The sequence below is a fragment of the Apus apus genome, chromosome 5 (genome assembly GCF_020740795.1).
Source record: "Apus apus isolate bApuApu2 chromosome 5, bApuApu2.pri.cur, whole genome shotgun sequence".
NCBI classification, from domain to species: Eukaryota; Metazoa; Chordata; class Aves; order Apodiformes; family Apodidae; genus Apus; species Apus apus.
Genome location: NC_067286.1, coordinates 47646756 through 47672788, shown reverse-complemented (window position 1 = coordinate 47672788; position 26033 = coordinate 47646756). Strand labels below are relative to the sequence as shown.

Sequence of the window (26033 nt, the reverse complement as noted above, 5' to 3'; positions counted from 1 at the left end):
TCATAGCATGGTTTGGGTTGGAAGAGACCTGAAAGATCATCTAGTTCCAACCCTCGTGCATGGGAGGGGACATGTCCCAGTAGACCAGGTTGTTCAGAACCCCATCCAGCCTGGCCTTGGAACACTTCCAGGGATGGGGTTTCCACAGCTTCCCTGGGCAACCTCTTCCAGTGTCTCACCACCCTCATGGTAAAGAATTTCTTCCTAATATCTACCCTCTTCCAGTTAAAAAATGTCACCCCTTGTCTTGTCACTACATGCCCTTGTAAAAAGGGCATGATCTTAAGTAAAAGGTACCCAAGATGCAGTATTCCAAGACAAAGGAAGGTTTAAGTTCTTTGTTGTCAGTTCATCATTGAAAAATGTTTGTGACTATGTGAGTATTATTTATCATGTATATTGGTTTTAAAAAAATTTAACAATTCAAATAATTTTGTCTTTGGCATTTTTTTCATAACAAGACTGCATAGTTCAACAAAGAAAACAATCTGCATGACACTAGGAAAAAGTGAGGAAACAGAGAGATTGAGGGTTGAAAAAGTATTAAGAGACCTAGGAATGAGCATGACAGGATTCTGCTGGTAGAGATAATGTCTTTTATGAGATCAAATGAGATAGGTAGGCAAACACAAGCTTTTAATCCCTGTGACTCTACTGCAAGTCTGTGAGAAAACTGTCTTTCCCAGTTGGTCTACTTAAAAAAAATTACCTTTACCTACAGATCTTGTTTTCAAACTATTACAGTTAAAACTGTGTCAGCATTTAGAGAATGAGGCTGTCTTACCTGAAATGTAAAGCATCAAACTTCATATTGATCTTCAATATGTATACTGCAATAGGAGAAATGCTAGCATAGTCATTCTGATAATATGGTGACAAGGAGAATGTGATAATTGTCTGCCATTAGCAGAGGTGATTATTTTCACTGGACTGTGTTGCCCCTAGAGATGCCTGAGAGAAAGAAGTTACTAGAATCAAAGGTTAAGGGCCAAGACAATGGCTGAGCTATTGGCACAGAAGAAAACAGCATGCTTTGATGGTTGCCTGGATGTCTTGGGGATGCTTTTCAAGCTTTGTCAGTGTCAGTCAGAGTAAAACAAAGATGATTTTTTCTTACTGACAGTACTAGATGATCGTTGTTTTCGTTTGTAGAGGCCTTACTCCTCCTGATGCCGAAATGTTATATATGCAGGAAGTAGAAAGAATGGAGGGCTATGGTGAGGAGACCTATCCTGCAAAGGTAAACAGGGCTTTGATTTTTGTCTCAGTTGCCTTTTTTTTCCCTGTGTAAAAAGCATTGTTTCCTGCCAGAAAGAAATAAAACCCAAAAATCACACCAGCCCTTTTTTTGTCCCCCAGAATTGTAAGAGTGGTTGCTTCTCATGTAACTTTGCTTTCAAAGACCTTTTTGTCCATTTGCATAATTTTTTCCAACTTCTTACAGGACAGCCAAGGAAGTGACATATTCATTGGAGCATGTCTTGATGGTATCTTCGTAAAACACAAAAACGGTCGTCCTCCTGTTGTCTTTAGGTTAGTATTGTTCTTTCTATGAATCCCTCTGTGCCTTTCAAATTTTACATATGTTCCTTGCTAGCATGAATGAATATTAGATATTATGTGTATTTATTAATTTGATAAACCTGAACATAGTCTTGTGGTCCTCACGATGCAGTGAATACTGAAGTCCATGGGAATTTTTCAATGTATTGACTACAGGATGGACCTCTTTAAGCCAGATTAATTCTAAGAGATGAACATTTAATATACATTCAATTGCAAAACATTTGTTAAGTCAAAAAGGAGAAATTATTTGCACATAGAACATTTTAAGTCCTAAGCACATCAATTTGCTTAGAAGTATTTAGTTGTAAAATGATACAGGAGTTCTCTTCATATACATGAAAGAAATTGAGGAGAGTCACATGGTAAAATTTATTTAATTATTTTGAACTAATACATTGTTTCAGTTTATTATTAACTGTGCTGATAGTTACATTGTAGACATAGGCATGTCAGCTACTTAACTAACAGTAACAGTCTTCACATTACTAGATGAGTCTACATGGTTCTTGCTGATTTCAAGAATGGTTGCTTGGGCATCTTTGGACAGAATTTAGAATAAATTTTAAAAAATACTAATGGAGTTTTTTTTTTTAAATGGATTTTAGTAATTTGTAGTTATTGCTAAAGCAAGAAAAGATTTATTCTTAATGAACTTTAATCTTCTAGAATTGAATTTTTGGCTGAATTTGAACAGAATCTTGGAATCTTGTGGTCCAATGTTACTGTAACTCGTGGTGAATTTCTGGAACTAGAGAAAGTAGCAAGTGTTTTTCTTTCTGATATTGATTTTGTTTAATAGAATTTATAAATTCAGTACTGTTAACTGTCCCTCACAATAAATCTGTATCTCTGCTGCTGATAGGAGAGGTGATGCCAAATTCTTTTTAATTGTGTAGAGTGGTAGAAGTGCCCTACTCTGCTCTCTTGCAGAGTTAAGCAACAAGTCTGCTGTCTGACTTTCCAAACACACAGGGGAGACTAATAAAGCTTTGACCATTCATTTGCCATAATTTTGCCAAGAACTGTGGAGGCAGTGTCTGTATAAACATAAGAAAAATGTTGCACATTGGAAAACATCAGAAAGTATTAATATTCCCATTTCAGGATCCATTTTTCTGCTTTATTACTTATTTGCTGTCTGACTCTGGGCAGTTCTACCAGGGGTACATATATCTTGGTATCTGGGTGGCAGAAAAGCATAGGAAAATGACCCACTGGTACAATTTACAAAGGTTGGGTTATTCTTCAGATTGGTTCAAGTAATTTCATAATGGTGTCCATAAATGCCTACGAACCCTGTGCCTATGGGTCTTTGTCAAAGTGGAGACACAATGTTACTCTATTTCACACATTTAATGGTGAGCAGCTATAGAAAATGCCATCAGCCACATCTATATAATGAAAATGGGAGCCATATAAATAGCTTTAGCAAGTCCTGTATCTAGATAATGATTTTTCCCTGTGTTTGTGCACTGCATAATATTATTTCAATAAATCAATGATATAGGCTTTATTTACCGTAACATAATTCTAGTGGATCAAACTACATTAATATTTAACAAGAAGTGTAATAAATATATAGTACTATATTTTTTGCAATCTAACATTTTCTTATCTGTCAATATCTCAGAGAGTTCTTGAAAATACATATAATAATGTCTTAATGGCTTTGTTCAGTGTAGATTATATTTTGTCCCCCTAGAATGTACGGTTTGCTTTCATGTAGTTGGGATATTATAATTTAGAGATAACTAATCATGAAGATGATCAGAGGGCTGGAGCAGCTCTGCTATGAAGAGAGTCTGAGAGAGTTGGGGCTGTTCAGCCTGGAGAAGAGAAGGCTCCGAGGAGTCCTTATAGGGACCTTCCAGTACCTGAAGGGGCTACAGGAAAGCTGGGGAGGGGCTTTCACCAGAGAGGGTGGTAATAGGACAAGGGGTAATGGTTTTAAAATGAAAGAGGGTAGATTTAGGTTAGGCATTAGAAAGAAATTCTTCATCATGAGGGTAGTAAGGTGCTGGAATAGGTTGTCCATGGAGGTTGTCAATGCCTCCTCCCTGGGGGTGTTCAAATCCCGGTTGGATGAGGCTTGTGCAGCCTGATCTACTGTGAGGTGTCCCTGCTCATAGCAGGGAGATTGGAACCTGATGATCTTGAAGGTCCCTTCCAACCTTAACCATTCTATGATTCTAATATTATATATATTTATTTTTTTTAAAAAAAGATAACACTTCAAAACATTTCAAGTGGAAGACAGGTAATAAATTTACTGCTCTATATGTTATGCATCTTCAAAAGAGTTACCTATTTTCCTTTCAACAGTCATTTAATGGATATGGAAGTGATGGCCTGCAGCTTGTTCAGATACATCAATGAGCTTTTTATTTGTCTTCAGTTTTTTATAATGTTCTTGGGGGCAGTTGTGTTCTTTAGTTGCGTTTTCTGTGGTTTGAAAATCAGTTTGCCAGTCTTGTTCTATTCATTTTGTCTGCAGGTGGCATGATATTGCCAACATGTCTCACAACAAATCCTTTTTTGCATTAGAGCTGGGAAACAAAGAAGAGACAATCCAATTCCAAACTGTGAGTAGATTTTTACTTTTTTCACGAAGGCTTCAGTAAATAAAAACACAAATTAAGACTGCTAATTTAACTCAAGGGATAAAAAATACATTTTATATATTTAGTAACTCTGAACTGTATGAGAGGGTCAAAACTAGCAATACTGTCTCTTTTTCCACAGCTTTCTGTGGAAAATTTATGTTGATTACATGGACAGGTTTGGCTCAGGTGGTTGCAAACATTTTCAACCATTCCAGTAAAATCTCTGGCATGTTTTTAATTTTTTACTTTTAAATCTGTGGCATTTAAAGATAAACTTGGTCTTAGAGCATTGCTGGAATGGGCCGTGATTTTCCTTGCAGAATTCATTTTACATAGCTTCTATCAGTTGCCTTTCCTGGTAAGGCAGCTGTTGAGAATCTTATGGCACTTTATATATTTATACACACAATGTAAATTACTTTAGTGTTATGCCTGATGAGAGGGTCTTCAACAAAAGAAAATAAGGCTTCTACTTTCAACTTTCATAAATATAATACAATTGTTAGGCTAGAGTGTGTGTTCAGGCATTCACTTTACATTTTTAGGGAAAACCTGGTGACAGTAATGAAGTTTTATTGAAAGGAAATCAGTTAATATTAATTTAATCTTAAAAATTTCAATGGCTTGTCTGAAAGCATGTGAAGGGTATGCGTATTTGGCCGAAAAGGCAAAATTTTTGTTTTTTTGTTGTGTTTTTTTTTGGCAGGAAGATATGGAAACAGCAAAATATGTATGGAGGATGTGTGTGGCTAGACACAAATTTTACAGACTAAATAAATGCAGCCTGTAAGTAGATTACATTAGCAGAACTCTTGGTGCCCTTGAAGCTTCCATTGGGAAGCGAAATCTTTTATAACTTCTGTAATGCCTTTACTGTCCAGTTTAGATTATAGTCATTAATGACTTGGGTTTTTTTCCTTAATAATTTTATATAAAATACTTCACTTTGTCAGACATTTTCTGCTTTGTAACAGAGGACAATACTAAACGCTGAAATATTATCAAAAGCAATAGTGTTTGACCCCTGCTGCTGGATCTCAGTTCTGTGACAGACTTTAGTTGCTTCAGGGGCTACTATTGCTAGTCTGTCCATGAGCTACTGGAATCACCGGGATTTTGGCCTGGGTTTGGGTGAACTGCTCTGAAAGGACACTCTAGAGGCCTTTAAAAGGACAGGAAGTGAATGTGAAGCACTCCTGAAATGTGCTGGATTGACAGCTGGGTGGTGTGTGGTCTTTCGGATATCCATGGAATCCGTATAGCTCAAGTAGCACCAGTGCAAAGTAAATTTAATACAATTCATCAAATTAAATTTAAATGGGCTGGTCTCCAACTTGTAAATCAAGGGCTGGAATTTGAGCTACTCTACTGGTACAGCTTTCATTCAGTTTAGTTACTTCTGTCAAAGAACAGAGAATTAGACCCAGTGAATAGTCTGTCATAAAAAAGAATGTTTCCCAAATGTTCCATTCCTCTTCTTTGTACATGAGAAGATAGCTATGGAGGGGTTCATCCAAAATGGGCTGAGGCTGTTGGAAAGATAATGGAATATTTTGTACAGCAGAAGACTTGCTAGTTTGTTTAATGCCAATTTATTTTGGAAGAATAAGATGAATTTGGAATGGAGTAGACCTCATCTCTAAGCTTGTAAATGTTGGTTAGAAGTAGTGCATTTGCAGGACTTGTGCATTGCTATCTGAATGATGTCAGTTCTATAGTTCTGTTTTGGATGTCAGTCTCTAGGATTATTTATTTTAACCCTTTCACTACAATAAGTGCTTATTAATAGGTAAAGTCCTCACAAAACCTTTTTTTCTTACCTCTGCTCTAAGTTTCCCTGTCATCTGGTCTGGCTGCTGAAAACTCTTCTGCATGTCTGTATGAAGTTCAGTTGTTTATTTCCTTTATCTATGCATACCTTGTCTTTAGAGACTCCCTGGACTCTCCACCTGAGGAGGGCTCTCAGAAGTCTTCCCTCATTCTTTCCCTTCCACGCTTTCCAATCCTTTCTCGTCCTTCACTTCCCAAAGGGTGAGCTGAAAAATCATCTCTCTTTCTGAAATCTGGCTGTTCCTGCATCTGCATTATTCTGCTGTCTTTTGACTCTGTCTTGCTGCAAGATGCAGAGTACAGGTGCAGTGTAGAGCAGGAAAAAGGAACTTAAAAGTTTCTGAAGCTTACATCCTGGAGGCAATCAACAACAAATTATGAAAATTTATTACTGCTGGCTTGAATGTTAGAACATAGAAGTGTTCATGCTGTTTAGTCATTCTTCCCAGTTTCTGTAGCATCTGTAACATTACATTCTGTAAACAATATTATGTCTGGTCTTGTTGAAAAGGTAACTTACAGCATGAGATTTTATATGGGGTTCAAATTTGGAACTAGTCCCTGGTTATCCCACTGCTTTTTCGGCCCTGCTGCAGTGCTCTGGGAACGTCTCCTTTTATGCTTCATAGAGAAGAGTCAAAGAAATGTCTGAGGTTTATGCACAGAGCACTTTCCTTTCGAGACTGTTGGGGTGGTCTGTTTTAACACAGGACCTGGCACTGTGAAACGTAGAGTGGTTTTTAACTGAACTTGGGAGAACTTTCCAAGGGTTGAAATAGGTCTTCTAGTTTTTAAAAATAATTTCTCAACATAAAATTTCTTCTGTAGACAAACCCAGCCTGTTACAGTGAATCCTGTTAGAAGGCGGTCTTCATCTAGGATGTCTATGGTAAGGAGAGCAAATAGGTTTATATTTGCATTTTAATGAATTTCAATTCATAAATTCAATTCAGTTTTGAATCAAACAGTAGTTTCCTTCATGGAAATAAAATGAGCAGTGAAAAAGATAGTATAGGAGGAACTGTTTCTGACTCGAAGAAAAAGCGGCTATATGCTATCTGAATAATGGAATTAAAGTAATTGCAGTGGATAATATTTTAAACACTTCAGTTTGATTGCTCTGTTTTTGGAGACTCATCTAGGGCACTCTCCTAGATGTCAGAAGGCAAGATAGTCTTGGCTTTGTGATGTGTAGTTTTGTGGGTTTTTTTCATTTTTAAAAATTATTTCTCGTATGACCTCACAGGAGAAACTAAGGCTTTGTATGTGCATGTGTGTATTATACTTTATATATATATATATAATGTTAATATATTAATACATATTCATATATGTATTAATATTATATATTAAAAAAACTTCAAAACTTCTTTTTTAAATACATAACGAGTTTTTAACTGACAATAAGACGCTTGCTTTCGTAGCCCAAGCCTCAGCCTTACATGATGCCTCCACCACCTCAGCTGCATTACAATGGTCATTATACTGAACCATATGCATCCTCCCAAGGTAAGTTCATTAAATCCAAGGCCACGCTACCCAAATTTAGAAGGTAAAAGCTATAATTTGCATTTTATAACTACTTCAGCTAGAGCTGAATAAATTCATAGGGTGAAAATGGAATAGACTTGTACTACAGCACTTACTGAAGTGTTTGCTGCTACTCTAGGCATATAGGCTAATGTGAAATAGAATAATAGAATCTGTTTTGGTTGGAAAAGACCTTTAAGATTATCAAGTCCAACCATTAATCCAGCACTTCGAAGTGCACCACTAAACCATGTCCCTAAGCACCACATCTACACCTCTTTTAAATACCTCCATGGATGGTGACTCGGCCACTTCCCTGGGCATTTTCCAATGCTTGACAACCCTTTAAGTGAATACATTTTTCCTAAAATCCAGTCTAAACCTCCCCTGCCAGCACAACTTGAGGGTTTCCTCTTGTTCTATTATTTGCTGCTTGGGAAAAGAGACCCACCCCCACCTTGCTCCAACCTCCTTTCAGGTAGTTTTAGAGAGTGTTAAGATCTTCCTTCCCTCAGCCTCCTTTGCTCCAGGCTAAACAACCCCAGTACCCTCAGTTGCTCCTTCTCTATATCCTGTCCTGTGGGTTATGGGCAAAGTGAGTTATGATAGCATATGCAGCGACTGTGGTCCGTTGTGGGAGTTTAAGCTCACCATTGTTTTTTTGGTTCATGAACTAAACTGGTACATTATGGATTTGTGAGATACTTGTCAATATTGATCAGAATAGCTTCAGGGAGTAGCTGAGTCCCCAGACAATTCAGACAATTAAAAAAAAATAAAAAGAAAAATAGTAAACATGGGATGCAGGAAGAGAGAAGTTTATCTTGGAATTTGCTAGACTGTAAGGTGGTGGGGAATTGAAAGGCTAAGGAAGTTTGCAAGTTACGGAGTTCGTATGTATTTGGTTGAGGAAAGGAAAGAAAAAAGCCCAAGTAAACCCCAATGAGATGTCTCAAGGAATGGACTGTCCTCATCTTTTCTATCTAAATGGAGTTACAGAATATTCATGAAGGTACAGGTTATATACATAAAGAATGTAGCTGAATTCTTTCTAATATGGTTTTGGAATTATTGCTGGATACCTGCTTCTGCACCCAGTCTATTTTTGAGCAATTTTTCTACAAAACCAGATTTTTTTAAACTGTCAGCAAATTCATTAACCTAAGCGTGGCTTTTTTTTTTTTTTTTTTTTTGTGAACCTGAGGAGTTAAATCATGAAAGGTATCTAAAGCAATAGCTGAATTGTTGTCTCCTGGAGTTTGGCAGTTTGTCCATCCAATGAAGTAATGGTTTAATTATTGAATGTATAAACTCTTAGATCATTTTCTTTACCCACCAGAGTGGATATATGTCAGTGTGCAAACCATATATGGTTGTGGTTTAAACTGTCCTTCCAGACTGTCTGGAGAAAAGTTAATCTGAAATTTTTTTAAACATTTTTTTGAAGGTCTTGTCATAGTGTATCTACTATGGACTGGGGAGGAGGAGAGAGGGGTCTTTAGTTTAGTTGTTGTGGGATTTTTTTTAGGTTTTTGTTGCTTTTTTTGTTGCTTTTTTTTCTTCCTTGCTGTTTAAACTGTTCTCATTATATTAGTACAAAGCCTGTGTAGATGTTCTTTCCTTCATTTAGTGAGGTTTAAGATTCATATGGATTTTGTTTAACTTGGATTGAAATTTAGGAAACCTTTCCTAAACAGGAGAAAGCCATTCTTAAACTGAGACAATGTTGTTGTTTTTTTTCAATAGGAATTGGCATAATCTAAATTAACATAATAGTTCTTCTGGTATACATACCTTAGCATAACAGAAAAGCTGGTGTGTTTTTTTTCTTTCCCATTTCAATACTTAGATAAGAATAGCTGAGATTTTGAAAATCTCAAACATTGGTTATCTACATCTTAATAGAGGATATCTTTGATGTCTCAGACATAAGATTGTTCTTAAACTTTACTTTCAGATAACCTCTTTGTGAGCAATCAGAATGGATACTACTGTCACTCTCAGACTAGCCTGGATAGAGCCCCTCATGACTACAGTGGTCGGATCCGCAATGGTAGTGTCTATAGTGCACACAGCACAAACTCCTTGAACAATCCACAGCATTACTTGCAGCCATCCCCCATGTCCTCTAACCCAAGCATTACTGGAAGTGATGTCCTCAGACCTGATTACGTCCCATCACACAGACACAGTGCACTCATACCACCTTCTTACCGCCCCACGCCGGACTATGAAACTGTGATGAGACAACTCAACAGGGGAATGGTGCACACAGATAGGCAGAGTCATTCAATGAGAAATCTTAACATTAGCAATTCCTATGCTTACAGCAGGCCTGATGCCTTAGTTTACAGTCAACCTGAAATACGAGAACATGCTCACTTCACTTCCCCACAATCTAACCACTATCCATTTAACCTGAACTACAGTTTTCATAGCCAGTCCCCCTATCCCTATCCTGCTGAAAAGCGCCCAGTTGTTGGGGCAGTCAGTGTGCCTGAGTTGACAAATGTGCAGCTCCAGGCTCAGGACTATCCAGCACCAAATATAATGAAGACCCAAGTCTATCGACCACCTCCCCCGTACCCGTACCCAAGACCGGCAAATAGTACTCCAGACCTTTCACGACATATCTACATTAGCAGCAGCAACCCAGATCTTATCACAAGGCGAGTGCACCATTCTGTCCAGACATTTCAGGAAGACAGCCTGCCTGTGGCACATTCTCTCCAGGAAGTCAGTGAACCTCTAACATCAGCACGCCATGCTCAGCTGCAGAAAAGGAACAGCATTGAAATAGCAGGCTTGACTCCCAGCTTTGAAGGAATAAGAATTAAAGAGAGGACCATGTCAGCTTCTGCAGCAGATGTGGCTCTTCCGAGAGTTATTTCAGAAGGGTCACAGCCCAACATTCTGATGGAGAGAAAAAAGCAAAAAGAAAGCGAGCAAGAGGAAAGTGTGAACTGTGATCATAAGAAAACCCTTTCAGATGCCACTATGCTGATTCACAGTAGTGAGGAGGAAGAAGAATTTGAAGAAGAAAACAAGGCTAGTTCAAGTCTTTCTCCTCTCCCAGAAGATCAAACCCAACTTTCATCTGTTATGGGTGGTTATTCCCATGATTCAGTTCTGAACTACCCTTACAGCTCCATTCCTTCATCTGCTGGCCCTTTGCATATTCTTGAGCCTAAATTACATATTACAGAGACAGAAAAGAGAATGAAAGATATGAGCCCTGTCCATTTACTAGTAGAAAGCCAGGTGCAGAGAAGAGGGGAAGGACTGCTTACTCCATCTATGTCGGAATCTGATCTTACAACATCAGGGAGATACAGAGTAAGGAAAGATTCAGTGAAGAAGAGACCTGTGTCGGATCTTTTGTCTGGAAAGAAGAATATTGTGGAAGGCCTTCCCCCGCTAGGTGTAAGTGGATACTATTCTTCTTTTGGGTTATTCTGTAGTGGGAGTTGTGTGGAGTTTTTATTCAACTTGTTTTAAAAACTGTTTTTAAACATGTGAATTAAAAGCTGTCTTAAGGTTGACCTTTATTTTTCTGTTTTCCCCTGATTAACTTTGCTTAGTTATCCTTTATCCCCTTCTCTGCCATATCTGATTTCTGTTTGTATAGTCCTCCCATACAAATCCAGCTCTGCAGCCTCCATCTGATAGACCTTACCTGGCTATCAACAGCTAATTCAAAGTCAGTTCTAGATCTCAAATTCTGCCCTACCTATACTTACCTGGAACAGAAGCAACTCTTTCCATTCCACTTCCAACTTTCTAATCTTCTTTCCTCTGGAAAATTGGATGTAGCTGAATATTTAGTTGTTTTGATTTGTTTGCTTTCTTCTTCTGACCGAAGAGGGAACATGATGCATTAGGCAGTAATTTGTTTTCTTGCATTCTCTTCTTTCCTCCATCGCTTCCCCTTTCATAGCCGTTCCCTTTTGCCTTCTCTTCAAGCTATTTTTATCCCACTAAACGTATTTCTTGCTCACCATGTCTCTTTCTCCTTCTCCAATCTTAAGAATCCATAAATAGTGAACAACTGCAAGTTACACTTTCTCTGTAATTCCCACCCCATAGAAATGTCAAGGTCTGTGTGGCATTGTGCAATTTCACTTCCAGTCCTTACTACTCATTTTGTTTTAAACCTTTTTCCAGTTTTATGTAGTCTGTGGCATATTTTGGGTGCTAATGGAGGTAGACAATTTTTATTATTATTTTGGCTTTTAAAATTGATTTTGTTAACTTTGCCTGCTGGAGTTAGTGTCAAATAGTTTTCTGCAGAAATACGACTGCAGCGGAACTGCCTTGTAGCTTTTGCTGCTGTAGTAACTGTTGCAGCAGCAGCAGGCATGCATTTAAATAGTTAACTGCTTTCACAATTTTTTGTTTGTCAGACTTGCTCTATATGGAGCTGAACACAAGGAAATGAACCTTCATCAGCTCCAATTAATTTTACAATTGTCTGTGTTTTTCTAAATCTCCTTCTGCCTGTTTATTATGTGGAGACAGCAAAAAAAAAAAAGTGATACCTTTCTCCTTATGTTCATATTTAGATAGTCACTTATAAGGTATTTTGTTCTTGAAAAGATACATTTTCAGACACTGATGTGTCTACCAAAATCATACCCTGACTTTTCCTTCTGATAGCTATGTAAATGTTCACATCAACCTTTGAAATGAAATTGATATTTAACGCTTTTACACTGGAATTGTTCAGTAAAATGCTCAGTAACATATAAGAGTGTCTCTTTCTGTATTCAGTATTGAGATGAATAACCTGGTAACAAAGCTGGTTCCTACCAATGTTTGCACATTATGCTTTTCAGTGAGCTCTTAACTGTTGTGTTTGTGTTTGCTTTTACATGTGATCTCATCCTCTTAGCTTTGAATTCTTATTCCTTACACCATTTAGCTTTTGAAAGCATTCAAGCAGCATATATACTTACATTTTCAGTGTAATTTTCTTAACAACCAAACTTAGCAACTGCACAAATGATTAATTTTCTCTTACGCTTTTTTATAAGAATCATTTTAATTTCCTCTTTCATAAAAAGCCCCCTTTGGTATTTTTCTCAAATAACGAATGGTAACTTAAATAATTTAGATTCATGGCCTGGTTCAGAGCTCACATCTGTCTGCAGTTCTGTGTTCTTGTTTTGTATGTGCAGTTTGTTGCAAACTTAGTTAAATGTTTAACTATATTCAAATATCTTAAAGGTGTATGCTCACTGTTAGGCTTGCTTGTAGGGAAGAAAAATGCCTGCAAACTGAATAGTCTAGTAAGAAACATTTTTGTGTATTTTTGGGGTTGGGAAGTTATTTCAGTTCTGTCCAAGAATGTTAATTATCCAAAGTTGTCACTTCACACCCTCAGTTGTGAGCTTTGTAGGGATATTTGTCATTCTCATGCAGTTTCATTAACCTGTCTGGAATGAAGACAGACTTGTGTTGTGTCCTTGGAGGAATGTGGTCCCACCACCCTAATCTCTCCCTGTGGTGCTTATCAAAAAAAAAGGTCAGAGCTGTTTGCAGAAGGAGTTGGAGAAGTATCCTTGCTTAATTGAACTAATCTAGTTTCTGCTTTATAATGTAATCAGACATTTAAGGCTGTTCATAAGTTTTAGCTTTTCTTTTGCAGGGCATGAAAAAGAATAAAAATGATGCAAAAAAAATAGGGCCTCTAAAGCTAGCTGCCCTAAATGGACTAACCTTGACTAGAATGCCTCTGCCAGATGAGGGAAAGGAAGAATCAACAAGAGCAACAAATGATGAACGGGTATGTTGGAGTTTTTTTAACACTTGATTTCTCTTTTACACTAGTGATTTTTCAGAATGAAATGCATATCAATGGTGCTTTGTGTCAACTTTAAAATGCTTCAGATTCAAAGCCACTGAAATACTAAGAACAGAAACAGAGTGAAGAATGAGACTTCTGATTGATAAGTTATTGCTAGAAGTATTGGGTGTAACTCAGGCTTTCCTTTTACATTTAAGACAATAGTGAATCAGATTACAGTTTGCCCTTTAAACATACAGGAAAAAAATTAACTAGTATCTACTGGTACTTTTTTGTGCCAGGTCTTTCTTTTTTCTCTCTTAATTTTAGTGTTTTCCAGACTGAAAATACATGAAAACCAGAAGTCTGACTGTGAGATTGCACTTAGTTGTAACAATTAGTAATTAATACCATTTTACAATAAATTTTGTAGTTAAACTACATCCCCATGGTACAGTTGTGCAGATTGTATTTATCTGCTTTCCTGAGGTGGGTCTCTGAAAATACAGGTGGAACTTGTGTTATCTGCAGAAATTTTGAAATTCAGTGAGAGTTCTCAGATCACTAAGAAGACATCAGTTTCCTAGCATTTGAGGATCATTCTTTGAGAAATACAAGACTCCATCTGCTTGTGTCAGGGTAAACAACATCAGTAAATATACTTCAGCCTGCCTCATGTATCATTAAATAGGTTGCAGGAAGGTGACAAGCAGTCAATATCCAGCCTCTGAAGGGTAGAAGAGTGCTGTCATCACACATATGACCAGGGAGCAACTAGATACACTAAGGTCTACAGTGATAATTGTACATTCTGCAACCAGTGGTCTCTTTAGAATGTGGTTCTGAGCATGGTTGGCATCCTCAGCTGCAGTCTCCTTCCAGCTCAATTTGTTGACAGTCACTGGGCAGGGGAAAGAGTCTGAAAAATATTCCTGCTCTCACCAGCTGCGATTTTAAGGAAGAGGCCAAGAAAATTTATTGCAAGGCCCAGTCTGAGTTTGAAGATTTGGAGTGAGGTCCATAAGAGGAAGATCTGACTGTTCCATTTCAACACAGTTGAAGTTCTTTTTGAGCTATATATACACTCCTTAAAGTGGTTATTTTCTTTTACAGCCATAATCTCTTCCTGCACTGACCTCTATTGAATTCAGCCATATAATTATTCAGCCAGCTCTGTCCAGAGTGTTGAGATAAAAGAAGAATCCATAAAGTCAGGTTACGAACAAGACATGTCACTATACTTTCTCTTTAGGCAGTCATGTAAAGGCAGAACAGATACCGTGAAATGGGTGTAATTCCTAACACAGTTGAGAAGAGGCAATGTCAAGCAGACATGTGTCATGAAAGGAAGTCTGGACACAGATGTTTTAGATTATGACTTTAAAGTTGATTCAATGCCTGTTTCATTGCTCAGCTTCATGTTATTATCAGCTTAAATGAGGGAATTTAGCCTAAAGATAATAAAGGAGTTTGTACAGCTGATATATTGATACTCAAATAGTGTATGATGGAGGTTTTACACCTTCCTCTGCAACATTTGGCATTATGGTTATTTGATACAAGACACTCTTCTGACCTGATACTGCAGAGCAGTTGCTGTGAGAGGCTGGGGACATGTGACATAGATGAAATTTTCTGGCTGAAATCTTACATATTATTCCTCTAATTATTGTTGGCAAAGGGATGCTGAAATTCCAGAAGTGTCTTATGATTTTGAAAGAACTTAGTTTTGAAAGAATAAATCGGGGCCAGGGTGGGGAGGGAGCAGCTTATTAAATAAAACAGCTTGAATCATACTAGTAGGGAAAAATCCAGGTTTTACACCTCAGCTGCAGCAAGGGGTTCTAAGAAGGATTTGCTGCTCTATACAAAGTTTAGTTCCTTCACACTAAGAATATGTGGAATATTGGTAGTGAATTATTAGCTCATTGACTGAGCAAATGTTTTGTTTTGCATTTTTAGAGTTTTTCTCCAAAAAAAAGTAGATAACAAAGTAGACTACTTTTTTTTTTTTTATTATTATTACAAGGTTAAAAGAGAGCTTTTCAAATGTTGTAACCTAACATGCTGTGTTGAGCAGGAGGATTATTTAGTATTTCTTGTCCAAAGGCATTTGAGGCAGTTTGTAGTATGGCATAGCTATCTGGTTTGGCTAAATATTTCTTTGCCTAGCTGGCTCATCTTTATAGAAACTATGAAGTAATTTGTCTTTCACCAGTGATATCCACAGTCTTTGTGACCTAGTGAAGTATAACAGGCTTCTTAGTTTTCAGGTGAACAAATTCCTGCTAGTTAGGGTTCTTCTAATTTATTCTTGTATGTTTGTGAAAACATTCATAGCTGAAAAACATTGAAAAAGTGTGTAATAGAGGGAAATACATACATTTTATACTTCATTAATTCTCTGTTAAAATGGACTTGCCTTAGAATGTGACTTTGTACATTTATCTGTTTTCTGTCTTTCAGTGTAAAGTTCTGGAACACCGGTTAGAGCAGGGGATGGTGTTTACTGAGTATGAGCGCATTCAGAAAAAAAGACTCATAGATGGTGAGTGCTCAATAGCTCGGCTTCCTGAAAATGCTGAAAGAAACCGGTTCCAGGATGTCCTTCCTTATGATGATACCAGAGTAGAGCTAGTCCCAACCAAAGAAAATAACACGGGTTACATCAATGCATCTCATATCAAGGTGAGAGAAATATTGTTGGAGAAATATTTTCCAGTTCATGCGGTAATGAAAAATGGTTTTGGTTGTCAGCTTGGTTTGGTCAGATGTGTAAGAATCCCTCCATTTTTTTTTTTGTCTTTTCCTTCATCTACCGTGGTTTTTTAGGGGAAAGGAAGAACCTGCTTTTCCTCATTACCTAGAATAATGGAGGGTTAATTATTGGAGAGGTTTTTTGCGTTTTGCTTCTATATTGATCTACTGTCTCCTTTCCGTCTCATCTCTCTGTGGACTGATACTAACAGAAGGCAAATAGCTTTTTAACAAACTGGGATCCTTTACAATGATTATGGTATTTTTGAACCATAGTGACAGTTTTTAATATTGCTTCCATTTCTCAGGCTAGATCCACAGTAGGCAGTAAGCTAGCTCCCAGTTTAAGCTTTTTTTGATGGTTAGAGGAGCAGATGGAGCTGGCAGAAACCTGCTCTTTTGTAAACTTCAGTTGCCTCCTTTCCTCAGACGTAGCTCTTTAAACTGTTTAAAAAAGTGAAGAAGTGGCAAGGTGACCTCAAGAACCTTCAAGGTAATTAATTTTCAATGCATTTACCTACTTGAAGTACCACTCAGCTTGTTTCATGCTTTTTCTGAATAGACTTGAGATTGTCAAAGCAGCAGTTGCAGTTGTGTAGCTGCCTTTTTTTAATCAATCTGTTGACATGGTACAATAGTTTCTATACTGATTCCCAAATATTGAGTAGCTCTTCTGACCATTCTCAAGCTAGATAAACTTTTTAGTGCATATAATAGCATTTACAGCAGGGCATGAAAGCTTCCCTAAACTCAAACTGGCTGGAACACCTTAAATTCACAAAGGAGAAGTTAAATTTTATTTACTTAGTTTTACATTTTGCTTATGATGTAAAACATATTTAGGTAGCTTTGTGCCTTCGCAGTCTTAACCATTGTGTCTCCTCTGCATCTAATATGACAAGATGAAGGGAGGCAGATAGAACACACAGTGTGCTCCTACCTCTGCAGTGTTGTTGGCTTTTTTTCAGTTCATCTTTCAAATGTCTGACTTAAGATCTGGAGAAAGGGAGTTTTCAATAATTACTAGTCTGATGCCTTTCCTTTTGCAGATCTCCGTTGGCGGCATAGAGTGGGATTACATTGCTACGCAGGGCCCTTTGCAGAACACATGTCAGGATTTCTGGCAAATGATCTGGGAACAGGGGATTGCCATCATAGCTATGGTGACAGCAGAGGAAGTGAGTAGACACTGAGTCCGGTTTCTCCCAGAAATTCTGCAATTATTTTGGTATGATCTGTTAGAGGAAGGAGGTCTTCACTCCAACACGAAGACCAATCAAATATACATTTCAAGTAATGCCCTTGTTGTTCTGTCTTGTTTTTCTTGGCAGAAAAATGTAAATATGCAAACTCTGCTGGAAAGTTGGTTTATTCCGACAGAAACTGTAACACTGTAGTAGTATTTAATAGAGAAGATTTAATAGTTGTTACAGGACCATAAGGTGAATGAGTGTTCTTATGTTTCTTGCTAAATGAGTGTTTCACTTTTCAGGAAAGCGGGCGAGAAAAAAGCTTCAGATACTGGCCACGTCTTGGTTCGAGACACAACACTGTAACTTATGGAAGATTTAAGATAACCACACGATTCCGTACTGACTCAGGCTGCTATGCAACTACGGGTTTGAAGATTAAACATCTTCTCACAGGACAGGAGAGAACAGTTTGGCATCTGCAGTATACTGACTGGCCAGAGCATGGCTGTCCAGAGGATTTAAAGGGATTTCTATGTAAGTTGTATTTAATAGCTTTGTTTTGGGGTTTTGGGTTGTTTTTTTTCAGTACCTCCTAAAATGTCTGCCATGTGTGAGTTAGCTTTTGATAAGTATGCCAAGCATTCAGCTGTATAAGGTTTCTTTGCACCAGCATGAGACACTGAACTATATTTTTGGCAGGAGTATACCTGCCAGTTTGTTAAAGTGACTGTTTATGTCTAAAGCCAAATACTCAATTTACTAAAAGTTCACATAGATTAAAACATAATTGCAACACTTAATGCACACCAGAGTATGTTCCAGAAGTAGCAAGATAGCCATGAGTTGCCTTTGGTGGGGAACAGGGGAACGAGGTAAGGAAAGCCTTGCAAAATTTAGATGATCTTTATAGATCTGTATTGCTTTGGTTGGGATATGACTTGTGATTTATGCCATGCATCATTTTTCTGTGGGATGTCATTTGTTAAATTACTGATGGTCATACAGCATATTAGCAAGGCTTACAAGGCTTCATCTCCTGAATTTATCATTCTTACTAGCATACTTGGAAGAGATACAGTCAGTGCGGCGCCATACGAACAGCACTGCGGATCCTAAAAACTCCAATCCTCCTGTACTGGTACATTGCAGTGCAGGTGTGGGACGAACAGGAGTGGTCATACTGTCAGAGATCATGATTGCTTGCTTGGAACACAATGAGGTGATCTCTTTTTCTTTCTCCTGCTTTAAATAATGTTAGGTAGTGGAAGAGTAAGTAGCCTGCCTAACAAATGTTTCATGGCTACCTATCTGAGCCTTCCCAAGCTGTGGCCTTTGGAAGAGCCCTTATAACTGTGGTTGAAAGAGCTCTTGGCAATTCAGCAGAAGTTAATAATCTTCTAGAGTTGCCTGCTTACACACTGGGTACTGGAATGCTCATTTGAATTCTTGACTCTCTAAGATGTTGAGTCACTGAGTGGAACAAGGTATGCCTGAGGCTGCTAAGCATATTTCAGGATTTTGTTCTGACTTCAGCACTTTTACGTAATGCCTTAGTTTTAATGGATAACGTTCAAGAACATGCTTTGTAGCCAGTCTGTGCTTATTATGAAATATTTTGTTCCTAAGTGTAGTGCATTTGCAGTATCAGTCTCAGCAGAGGATAAAGCAGTAGTTTTTTAAAAGAAAAACTGGTCCTGTCAGCTTTTAGCCAGACGTGAACAGATGTAAAGTGTTCATTAATACTACTATATGACAGTTGAGGTTTATCAAACTGTTTTGTTGCGCATCCCTGTCCTAATACTGACATATTTTGCAGCCATTAGGTTTTTGAAGACCCATGAGTTCTTTAAGACCCATGAGATAGGCAAGTTTAAAATTATGTGTATTTCACAGATGAGGAGATAGGCATGGCCAGTGGTGTAATGCAGTCCATTCTGCAGGCATGGGCAAGGAATTGTCAGAGCTGAAATTAGAGCAGCTGATTCTACCCTTAGCTCACTGGTACTGCTCTGAACCTCCTGCTGAGGAAGGGCAGGCCAGTTTCCTTACTCACCAATTACTTGAAATTGTTTGTTTCCTTCCTCCAGATGCTGGACATCCCACGGGTTCTGGACATGTTGAGGCAGCAGAGAATGATGATGGTGCAGACTCTTTCGCAGTACACTTTCGTCTATGGAGTTCTTATTCAGTTTCTCAAAAGTTCTAGACTTATATAATCCGTGCCACTTCCTAAGGGACACTGCAAGAGTTTACAGAAAGAAAATGATGGTTGTCCAGGCAGACCTGCTTTCACTGGTGTTTTCTTCATATGAGGAATCATGCAGTTACCTTTTAGGGCTGGTATGTGACTGTTAAATGCAAGTCAGTGTTAACAGCCCCTGCAAAGCAGGATCTTCACTGGACTAAATTCTTCCCATGTTCAAGCTGCGGTCATATTAGAGAATGATTTTACTTGTACTGGTCTGAAGTACTTGTGTATGTTCTTTAGAGTGGTGTTACTCTGGGAAGAATTCTTATGGAATGAAAGTACATGGCACACTTTGATTAACATTATGTTTTAAAACATAACTGTTAACTGTGGGAAAGCTAAAATTTGTAAATGCACGTAGGGTGATAGACCTGTTCCTTGGGAATGTCAAGGTCTTCTGCAGTATAATTCTGCTTTCAATTTTATATTTAGAACAATACATCTATATTTTTTAAAATGAACTTTTGATTTCCTCTGGTTTACGCAGGAAAATGAGCAGCTCTGTTATTTTTATATTTTGCATTTTTTAATAAAAAAAAACCCACACCATGAAACGCCATAATCCAAAACTTTTTAAACAGCATATTTTCAGAGGAGAAGACTGACAGTGGTTAAACTAACTTTTCAAAAATCATGCAGAAAAAACTAGGGGAAGCTATTGGTAGTTAGTTGTAGTGCCATGCAACAGAACTGAGAAGTGAAAGATGATGTTACCTGTTGATAACTTCCATTTGAGCAGAGGCGTGTTTACCTGCAACAAGAAGGGGAAAATAATTATAAAAGGTTATTGGAAACAAATGGATGAGAGAAAGTACATATTCAGTATTATTCATATATTTAGAGGACAGTTTGATTTTACTGGCTGAAATCAAAGTGGATGCAAATGTTTTAAGCACTTTTTTTGCTCTGTTATTTATGTAGTTAAACATAGAAACCATAATCACGCATTGTTTCATATGGTAATATACCATTACTAACCTGTTATTTTAGGAAGAGCCTTTTAAGTTGATGAAGTGAGAGAACCAAAACTGGAGTAAGAAAGTGCATAGGAAGGAAGCGGAAATGATGGTATGAAACCTTATGGAGGAGGTGTGGCAACTGTGATTGCTGATTTACACGGTGCAAAAATGACAATTGAAAATGTTTATGTTCCCAGTCAAGAAATCCTTTAAAGTATGAGAAGTTTCTGTAAAATCCTCCAGGTTCTTTTGTCAGTACTAGGACAGATTTTGCTAAATCTGTGCAGTGTTGCAGTGAAGAATATCCACAGAAGCTGTCTGAAAACATCTGCAGAATGTAAGAGCACTTACAGGTAACAGTGGAGATGTGGGTATTTTAGAAGCTGTGTAGGTGGCTAAGTCAATGGCTGTGGCATGGACCTGAAGATGACTCATACCTCTGGTAGTTTCCATTTTGTCCCATCAGTCTGGTCTAATTACAGTATCCCTAAATAATCCTCTGCCTGTGGTTTTCAAATGAGGACAATGTGGTTTTTTAAATGGGGACAGTGTGGTCTTACCTGCCTTTTCAAGTGTTTTGAGATGCTGACTGGAAAACCCTATTTAAAAGTGAGCTATTTGATTTCATTTTTTAAAAACCCAAACCTGTGATAGACTATTTTGCAGGGATGTTTAAGGTGTCCATTTCCTGTGATACCTGCTTAGCAAAACTAAACGAAGCTGAAAACTATTTTTATCACTGGTGAAATTGTTATTTTTCTGAGCTATAATAAGGATTTGGAAGCTATTTTGAATAATTAAGCCCCCCTCAAAACAATAATAGTATCCAAAAACATTAATGAGGAATAATAAGTAGGTTTCCTCTGTAATAAGTGACTTCCACAAAGAAAAAAAACCCACATGGTCCTAATAACATTGTGCTAATATGTCTTTCTATATGGAATGTATTGCGTTAAAATACACCATATTAGTGTAGAGCATTTGGTCTGCCTTTAGGCAGTCTGAATTGTTCTGCTCTCAGTGAAAGTAACATTGCATATTTCAGATGGGGAAAGACATTTTTCTCTTCATAAAATCATGAATGGTTTGGGCTATATTAACTGCCAAATGTAAAACTGGAAGTCCAGAAGAAACCAGTTAGTGCAGACTGATTCTTTAGGTGTAAATCTTGCCCATAAGCAAATTTAACATATTGGGGTTAACAGAAGTATTGAAAGAAATGAACATACTTAGCTATTTGTATTATGCTGTGTTTTAAAAACATTGCTTTTTTTTGCCTCAGTTCACTTCTATTTTCAGAAATATTTTTGAATGGGAAGGTATACTCTAAAATGTGGCTTGTGCCATTTCCACTTCTAAACTTTGGACTGTGATCTCCATAACCAGATATGTGCAGCTTTTAATGAAATTATATACAACCACAATGTCAAGCAACAATTTTTAGCTGTTCTGCAGTTCCTGGGACAGAACATTAGCTGTGAGGCATTAAAAGGAGCAGTTAAAAGAAGCAATTTAATGCAAAGCTTACAGGATTATCTGCAGTAGGTGGGGAAACAAGTGTCTTTTGTCTTCCTTTTCTGTTTTGTTGAAATAAGTTGTGTTCACTTTTAGAGGCAGTTGGATGGTTGCTCTCTTATCTGGTAGTCACAGTCTTGATTTATTTTTTTAAGTGTAACACTGCTACCTCCTTCACTTCAGCTTTCAGTTCTGTCCATCAGCAGTCTGCTTTTGCATTAATAGACTTGACTTTAATAGATTGGACTTTATGGGAGTGTACCTCCTGAAGACAGCAGGATTGCTTTTGTGTGCAAGCATATAGCTCCAAGCAAGCACTGAAAATGAGCAATTTCTCTTCTCAAGATACCAAATGAAAATAAACTTAACAACCTCCTGTAACGAATTTAATTTTGAAACCATTGTTTAGATTTTCAGTCATCTTTTAAAAGAAATTTCAGTTTTTAGCACTTTGCGCTGAGCCTTGAAAAGGGATTCTTTTTCACATGTAATTGTTCTGAGTGCTTCATGAAGTGTTGGACATTAGAACATCCACTGTCCAAAACCAGTCACAGTGTGAGTCAGAGGTATATCTATCTGTCAAAAGCTTAAAATTCCACCGAAAACCTGTCCATTTTGCCAAATGTGCTTCTGTTTTATGGGGATGAAACTAGATTATTATGCAAGATTTGAGCTGATCTTTTTTAGTAAGAAAAGTTGTATGAAGACATTTTTGCAGTAAATGGGCAAGATGACGCTGATCTCTAGGGATGTCAGAGCTCTCAGGGATAAATAAAGGTGCTATATGCTGTCAGGAGGCAGATTTGACTGTCTTTAGTGGGCTAGGTGGAAAATGCTTTTTAGGATCAAATTCTGTGAAGAGTCAGGAGAAGAACCCACAGATTGTGGCGAGGGCTTCTGCCCATTTGATTTCTTTGTTGGTTGCTCTGATGAGAGATTTTTTGGCCAGTGAATCTTTGTACTCTTGGGCTAGCAACTCTGAGAGCCTAAGTCAGAGCCCTGCTCGTTGCAAAGATGTCACTGACTCAGCAGACTTTGCTGTAGGCTGCAGATGACTCCTCAGCCCATTCTGTGAGGGAGAAGCTCTGTGATCCACAGGGGAGTTTTGCATAGCTTTTCTGCAGCTTTTCTGCACAGCAGTGCTTTCCTTTTTCTGCTGTCCCCCATGAAGAGCAAGAAAAGTCTTATGCCTTAGTATTGTTCTCCTGGTGATACCTTTTGCACAAGTGCATGGTCAAAGCTACAAGCGCAGGGTGCTGGTGTTATACCTAGAAATACATTTAATTCAAAGCAGGTGAGCAAGGCAGAACTGTAATTTCTGTGAATGAAAAGCTGCTCTAAGTTGTCACAAAAAAATAGGAAAAAAAGCAGAAGAAATAACCAAAACCAAGTAAAATAAATGTGTACTAAAATGAAAAAAAAAATCTTGGCATTTTGGGAAATTTCTTTTTGGCTTCTCTTGTAATCCTGTGTGTTTCTTTCAAACTGGATGACGTTTAGAGCAATTTTCTCCAAAAATAGCTTCTCAAATGTAATAAGTAAGATGTAATAAGTAAATGTAATAAGTAAATGTAATAAGCACACCTGTGAGTGCTGCTACATTTTTCTTGTTGGAGCAGCTGTTAAAGTTGAGTGGCTTGTGTACTTCAGTGGCCTCTGGACCAAACTTGGGAATTGCAGGGTCGTTTATCCTACAAGCTCACTGGGTATTGAGACCTCAGTTCTAACATCAGTAGGGTTCATAAACCATGGACTAAAAATAGTGAATTTGTTACTGTATTTCAATAGTAGGTTCAAATTATTAATTTAAAAGAAACGACTTCAGTTGCTAAGATCTCTGTGCTTTTAGAGTTTAGGGTTTGTTTGGTTTTCTTTTCAGTACTGCAAAGTCATGCAAAGCCAGAGTCCAGTTCTGCAAGATGCAGAATTCCTGCAGTTCTTCCTGATATTGTAGGAATTAAAATGGGCTGCCAGTTAAACCCTGAGTCCTTAAAACATGGATGCTCACATGTCTACTTTAAATTTAAATACAGATTACAAGAATTAACCAAAAGAATGCAGAAGGAATGTGCAAGCATGAGGCTACAGCATCCAAAGGAAAGGTAGCTGAAATAGTTTGGGAAAAAAATCTCTTGTGTAACTACAAAATGTTGGAAGTAAAGAGTGAGGATTTGAGGAATGGCTGAAGGCATTTGGAGATTGATTTGGAATGGTTTGTAGCCACAGTAGAACTGCTAGAAGGGTTTGATTCATATGGTATGTTTTTCATGGCATGGCAGGGTGAGTGAAGATGTAGTTATAGGTGTTATTTTTCCTGGCTTTTTAAAATGTGATTTTTAAAACTCCAAATATTTTTTCAGGGGTTGTGTTATTTTTACGTATCTTCTTTTCCAAATGTGTTTAATGCAATCTGTCAGCTCAGTTTCTGTTTACTTACTAAAGGTCAGATTTTTCAAACCGTCGTCTCTGGTTTTACACATGCAAAATGCAGGGGGAATAGGCACACATGCAAGTTTGTAGTTGATGATTTCTAATGGATGCAGGTTAGATGATTTGAAAATCTACATAATTGATGAATGCAGCCAGGTTTTTAAAGTAGTTGTCAATTGCACCAGGTTAAGGCAGGGCTGAAAATCAGGCCCTTGAAATGTGGAATTCCTCTGTGCTTAGACATTATTTTGCAGTGCGGCATTTGCAAGGCAGTGATACTAATACAACAGTGTGATGAGGTTAGGGAAAAAATCTTAAACTTCTAACAGCAGTTTCAAACATTTCTGTAAAACATAATAATTCTTTGTAAGAACCTGTTGGGGACCAGCTAACTTGATGTATTCTGTTGGCATCATGTGTTACTTCAAGGTCTACAGGGGCTGAAAAAAAAAAAAAAAGGATTTGTTAACTTCAGTGAGCGTTTAAAAAAAAGCAGTTGCTAAATGACCTTTGGTTCTGTTCTTTGCTGTTTTCCATGCTGCACTCAGTGGTGAAGAATGATCTCCAGTGTATTTGTTCTTTAGAAGTCTGTTCTTCAGCTCTAATTGGGGAATGAAGGTAGAAATCAAATGCAAAGGATCCAATGAATGGAGTTTACAACAGATGCAGCCTGTGGCAAGTTAGAGAGCAAGCCTGTGGGTACAGTAAGGTTATTTTGGTTCAGAAACATGGCAATCAAACTACCAAATTCCTAATTTTATGAGCACAGTTCCAGAAGGTGCCTAGCTTTTATAAAGGGAATTTAAATGCTATTTTCCATTTAGAAATACTTAGGTAAAATTAGGATACTTTTAAAGTACTGTAAAGACTTTGCAAATGCCATTAATTTTTAGAATGGTAGGAAACTTGATGGGGAAAAACCTTGTAAAATCCTCCAGTCACCTTGCTAATCCTGGGTAATTCTGACAGACAAGGTGTATATGCTCTTAACAAGGATAGTTTCTTAAATTGCTTTGAAATACCCAACGTTTCTGTCATCTTTATGGCTGATCTGGGGGAGACTTGGATGGAAATTTTAGAGGCTTGGCCTGGCAAATCGGTAAATATGTGCACTCCTGCACATTGCTGAAATCTCTTCTCTCAGTTAAAACAAATGGGTGTTTGAAGTCCTTTCAGCAGTTTTGTAGGATTGAGTCCTTGATGTCAGAGGAATTCAGGATCTGGCTCCATTTTCTTCTGTTTTCATATGAACCAGTATGCAAGGATTTAAATAGGACTTTGTTTAAACAGTAGCAAACATGAAGTATTATTTTCTAGTACTAAGCTAGTGGTTAACGTGTCTATTTTTGCTGTCTTGCCACCAATACTGTAAAAATGTATAATCAAAACAGCTTTAATTCTTGTAAAACTGAAATTGGTTTGTAAAACAATGTACAAATTGTGTTTCATAGATGGAAAAGCTTGTATTACTGAATGTAATATATGTGAAATGAATATATTATAGTCTATTTTTGCCATGGAAATAAATATTTGAAGCAACTGTGAGTTTTTATGGTTCCATTTTTAAATGAAAAATCAGAGGAATTATTTTGCATGTGTAGCAGTGGATTGGGTCTT

General features: G+C 37.6%; 1 protein-coding gene across 4 annotated transcripts in view; it reads left to right on the top strand.

Moving 5' to 3' along the window:
* Nucleotides 1-25956, top strand: part of PTPN21 (protein tyrosine phosphatase non-receptor type 21) — a 47755-nt gene extending 21799 nt beyond the window's left edge. For 3 of the 4 annotated variants that reach the window (XM_051620659.1, XM_051620657.1, XM_051620658.1), the window contains exons 7-20: nucleotides 1153-1240; nucleotides 1445-1533; nucleotides 4061-4148; nucleotides 4876-4955; nucleotides 6099-6200; nucleotides 6828-6888; nucleotides 7424-7508; nucleotides 9487-10952; nucleotides 13177-13314; nucleotides 15781-16002; nucleotides 17121-17249; nucleotides 17564-17798; nucleotides 18323-18483; nucleotides 19352-25956. In XM_051620659.1, coding sequence (XP_051476619.1) covers nucleotides 1153-1240; nucleotides 1445-1533; nucleotides 4061-4148; nucleotides 4876-4955; nucleotides 6099-6200; nucleotides 6828-6888; nucleotides 7424-7508; nucleotides 9487-10952; nucleotides 13177-13314; nucleotides 15781-16002; nucleotides 17121-17249; nucleotides 17564-17798; nucleotides 18323-18483; nucleotides 19352-19480 — 3073 coding nt within the window. In that variant the 3' untranslated portion in view covers nucleotides 19481-25956. The remainder of the gene's footprint in view (nucleotides 1-1152; nucleotides 1241-1444; nucleotides 1534-4060; nucleotides 4149-4875; nucleotides 4956-6098; nucleotides 6201-6827; nucleotides 6889-7423; nucleotides 7509-9486; nucleotides 10953-13176; nucleotides 13315-15780; nucleotides 16003-17120; nucleotides 17250-17563; nucleotides 17799-18322; nucleotides 18484-19351) is intronic. The other variant, XM_051620660.1, reaches the window with a different exon arrangement.
* The last annotated feature ends 77 nt before the right edge of the window (nucleotides 25957-26033 follow it).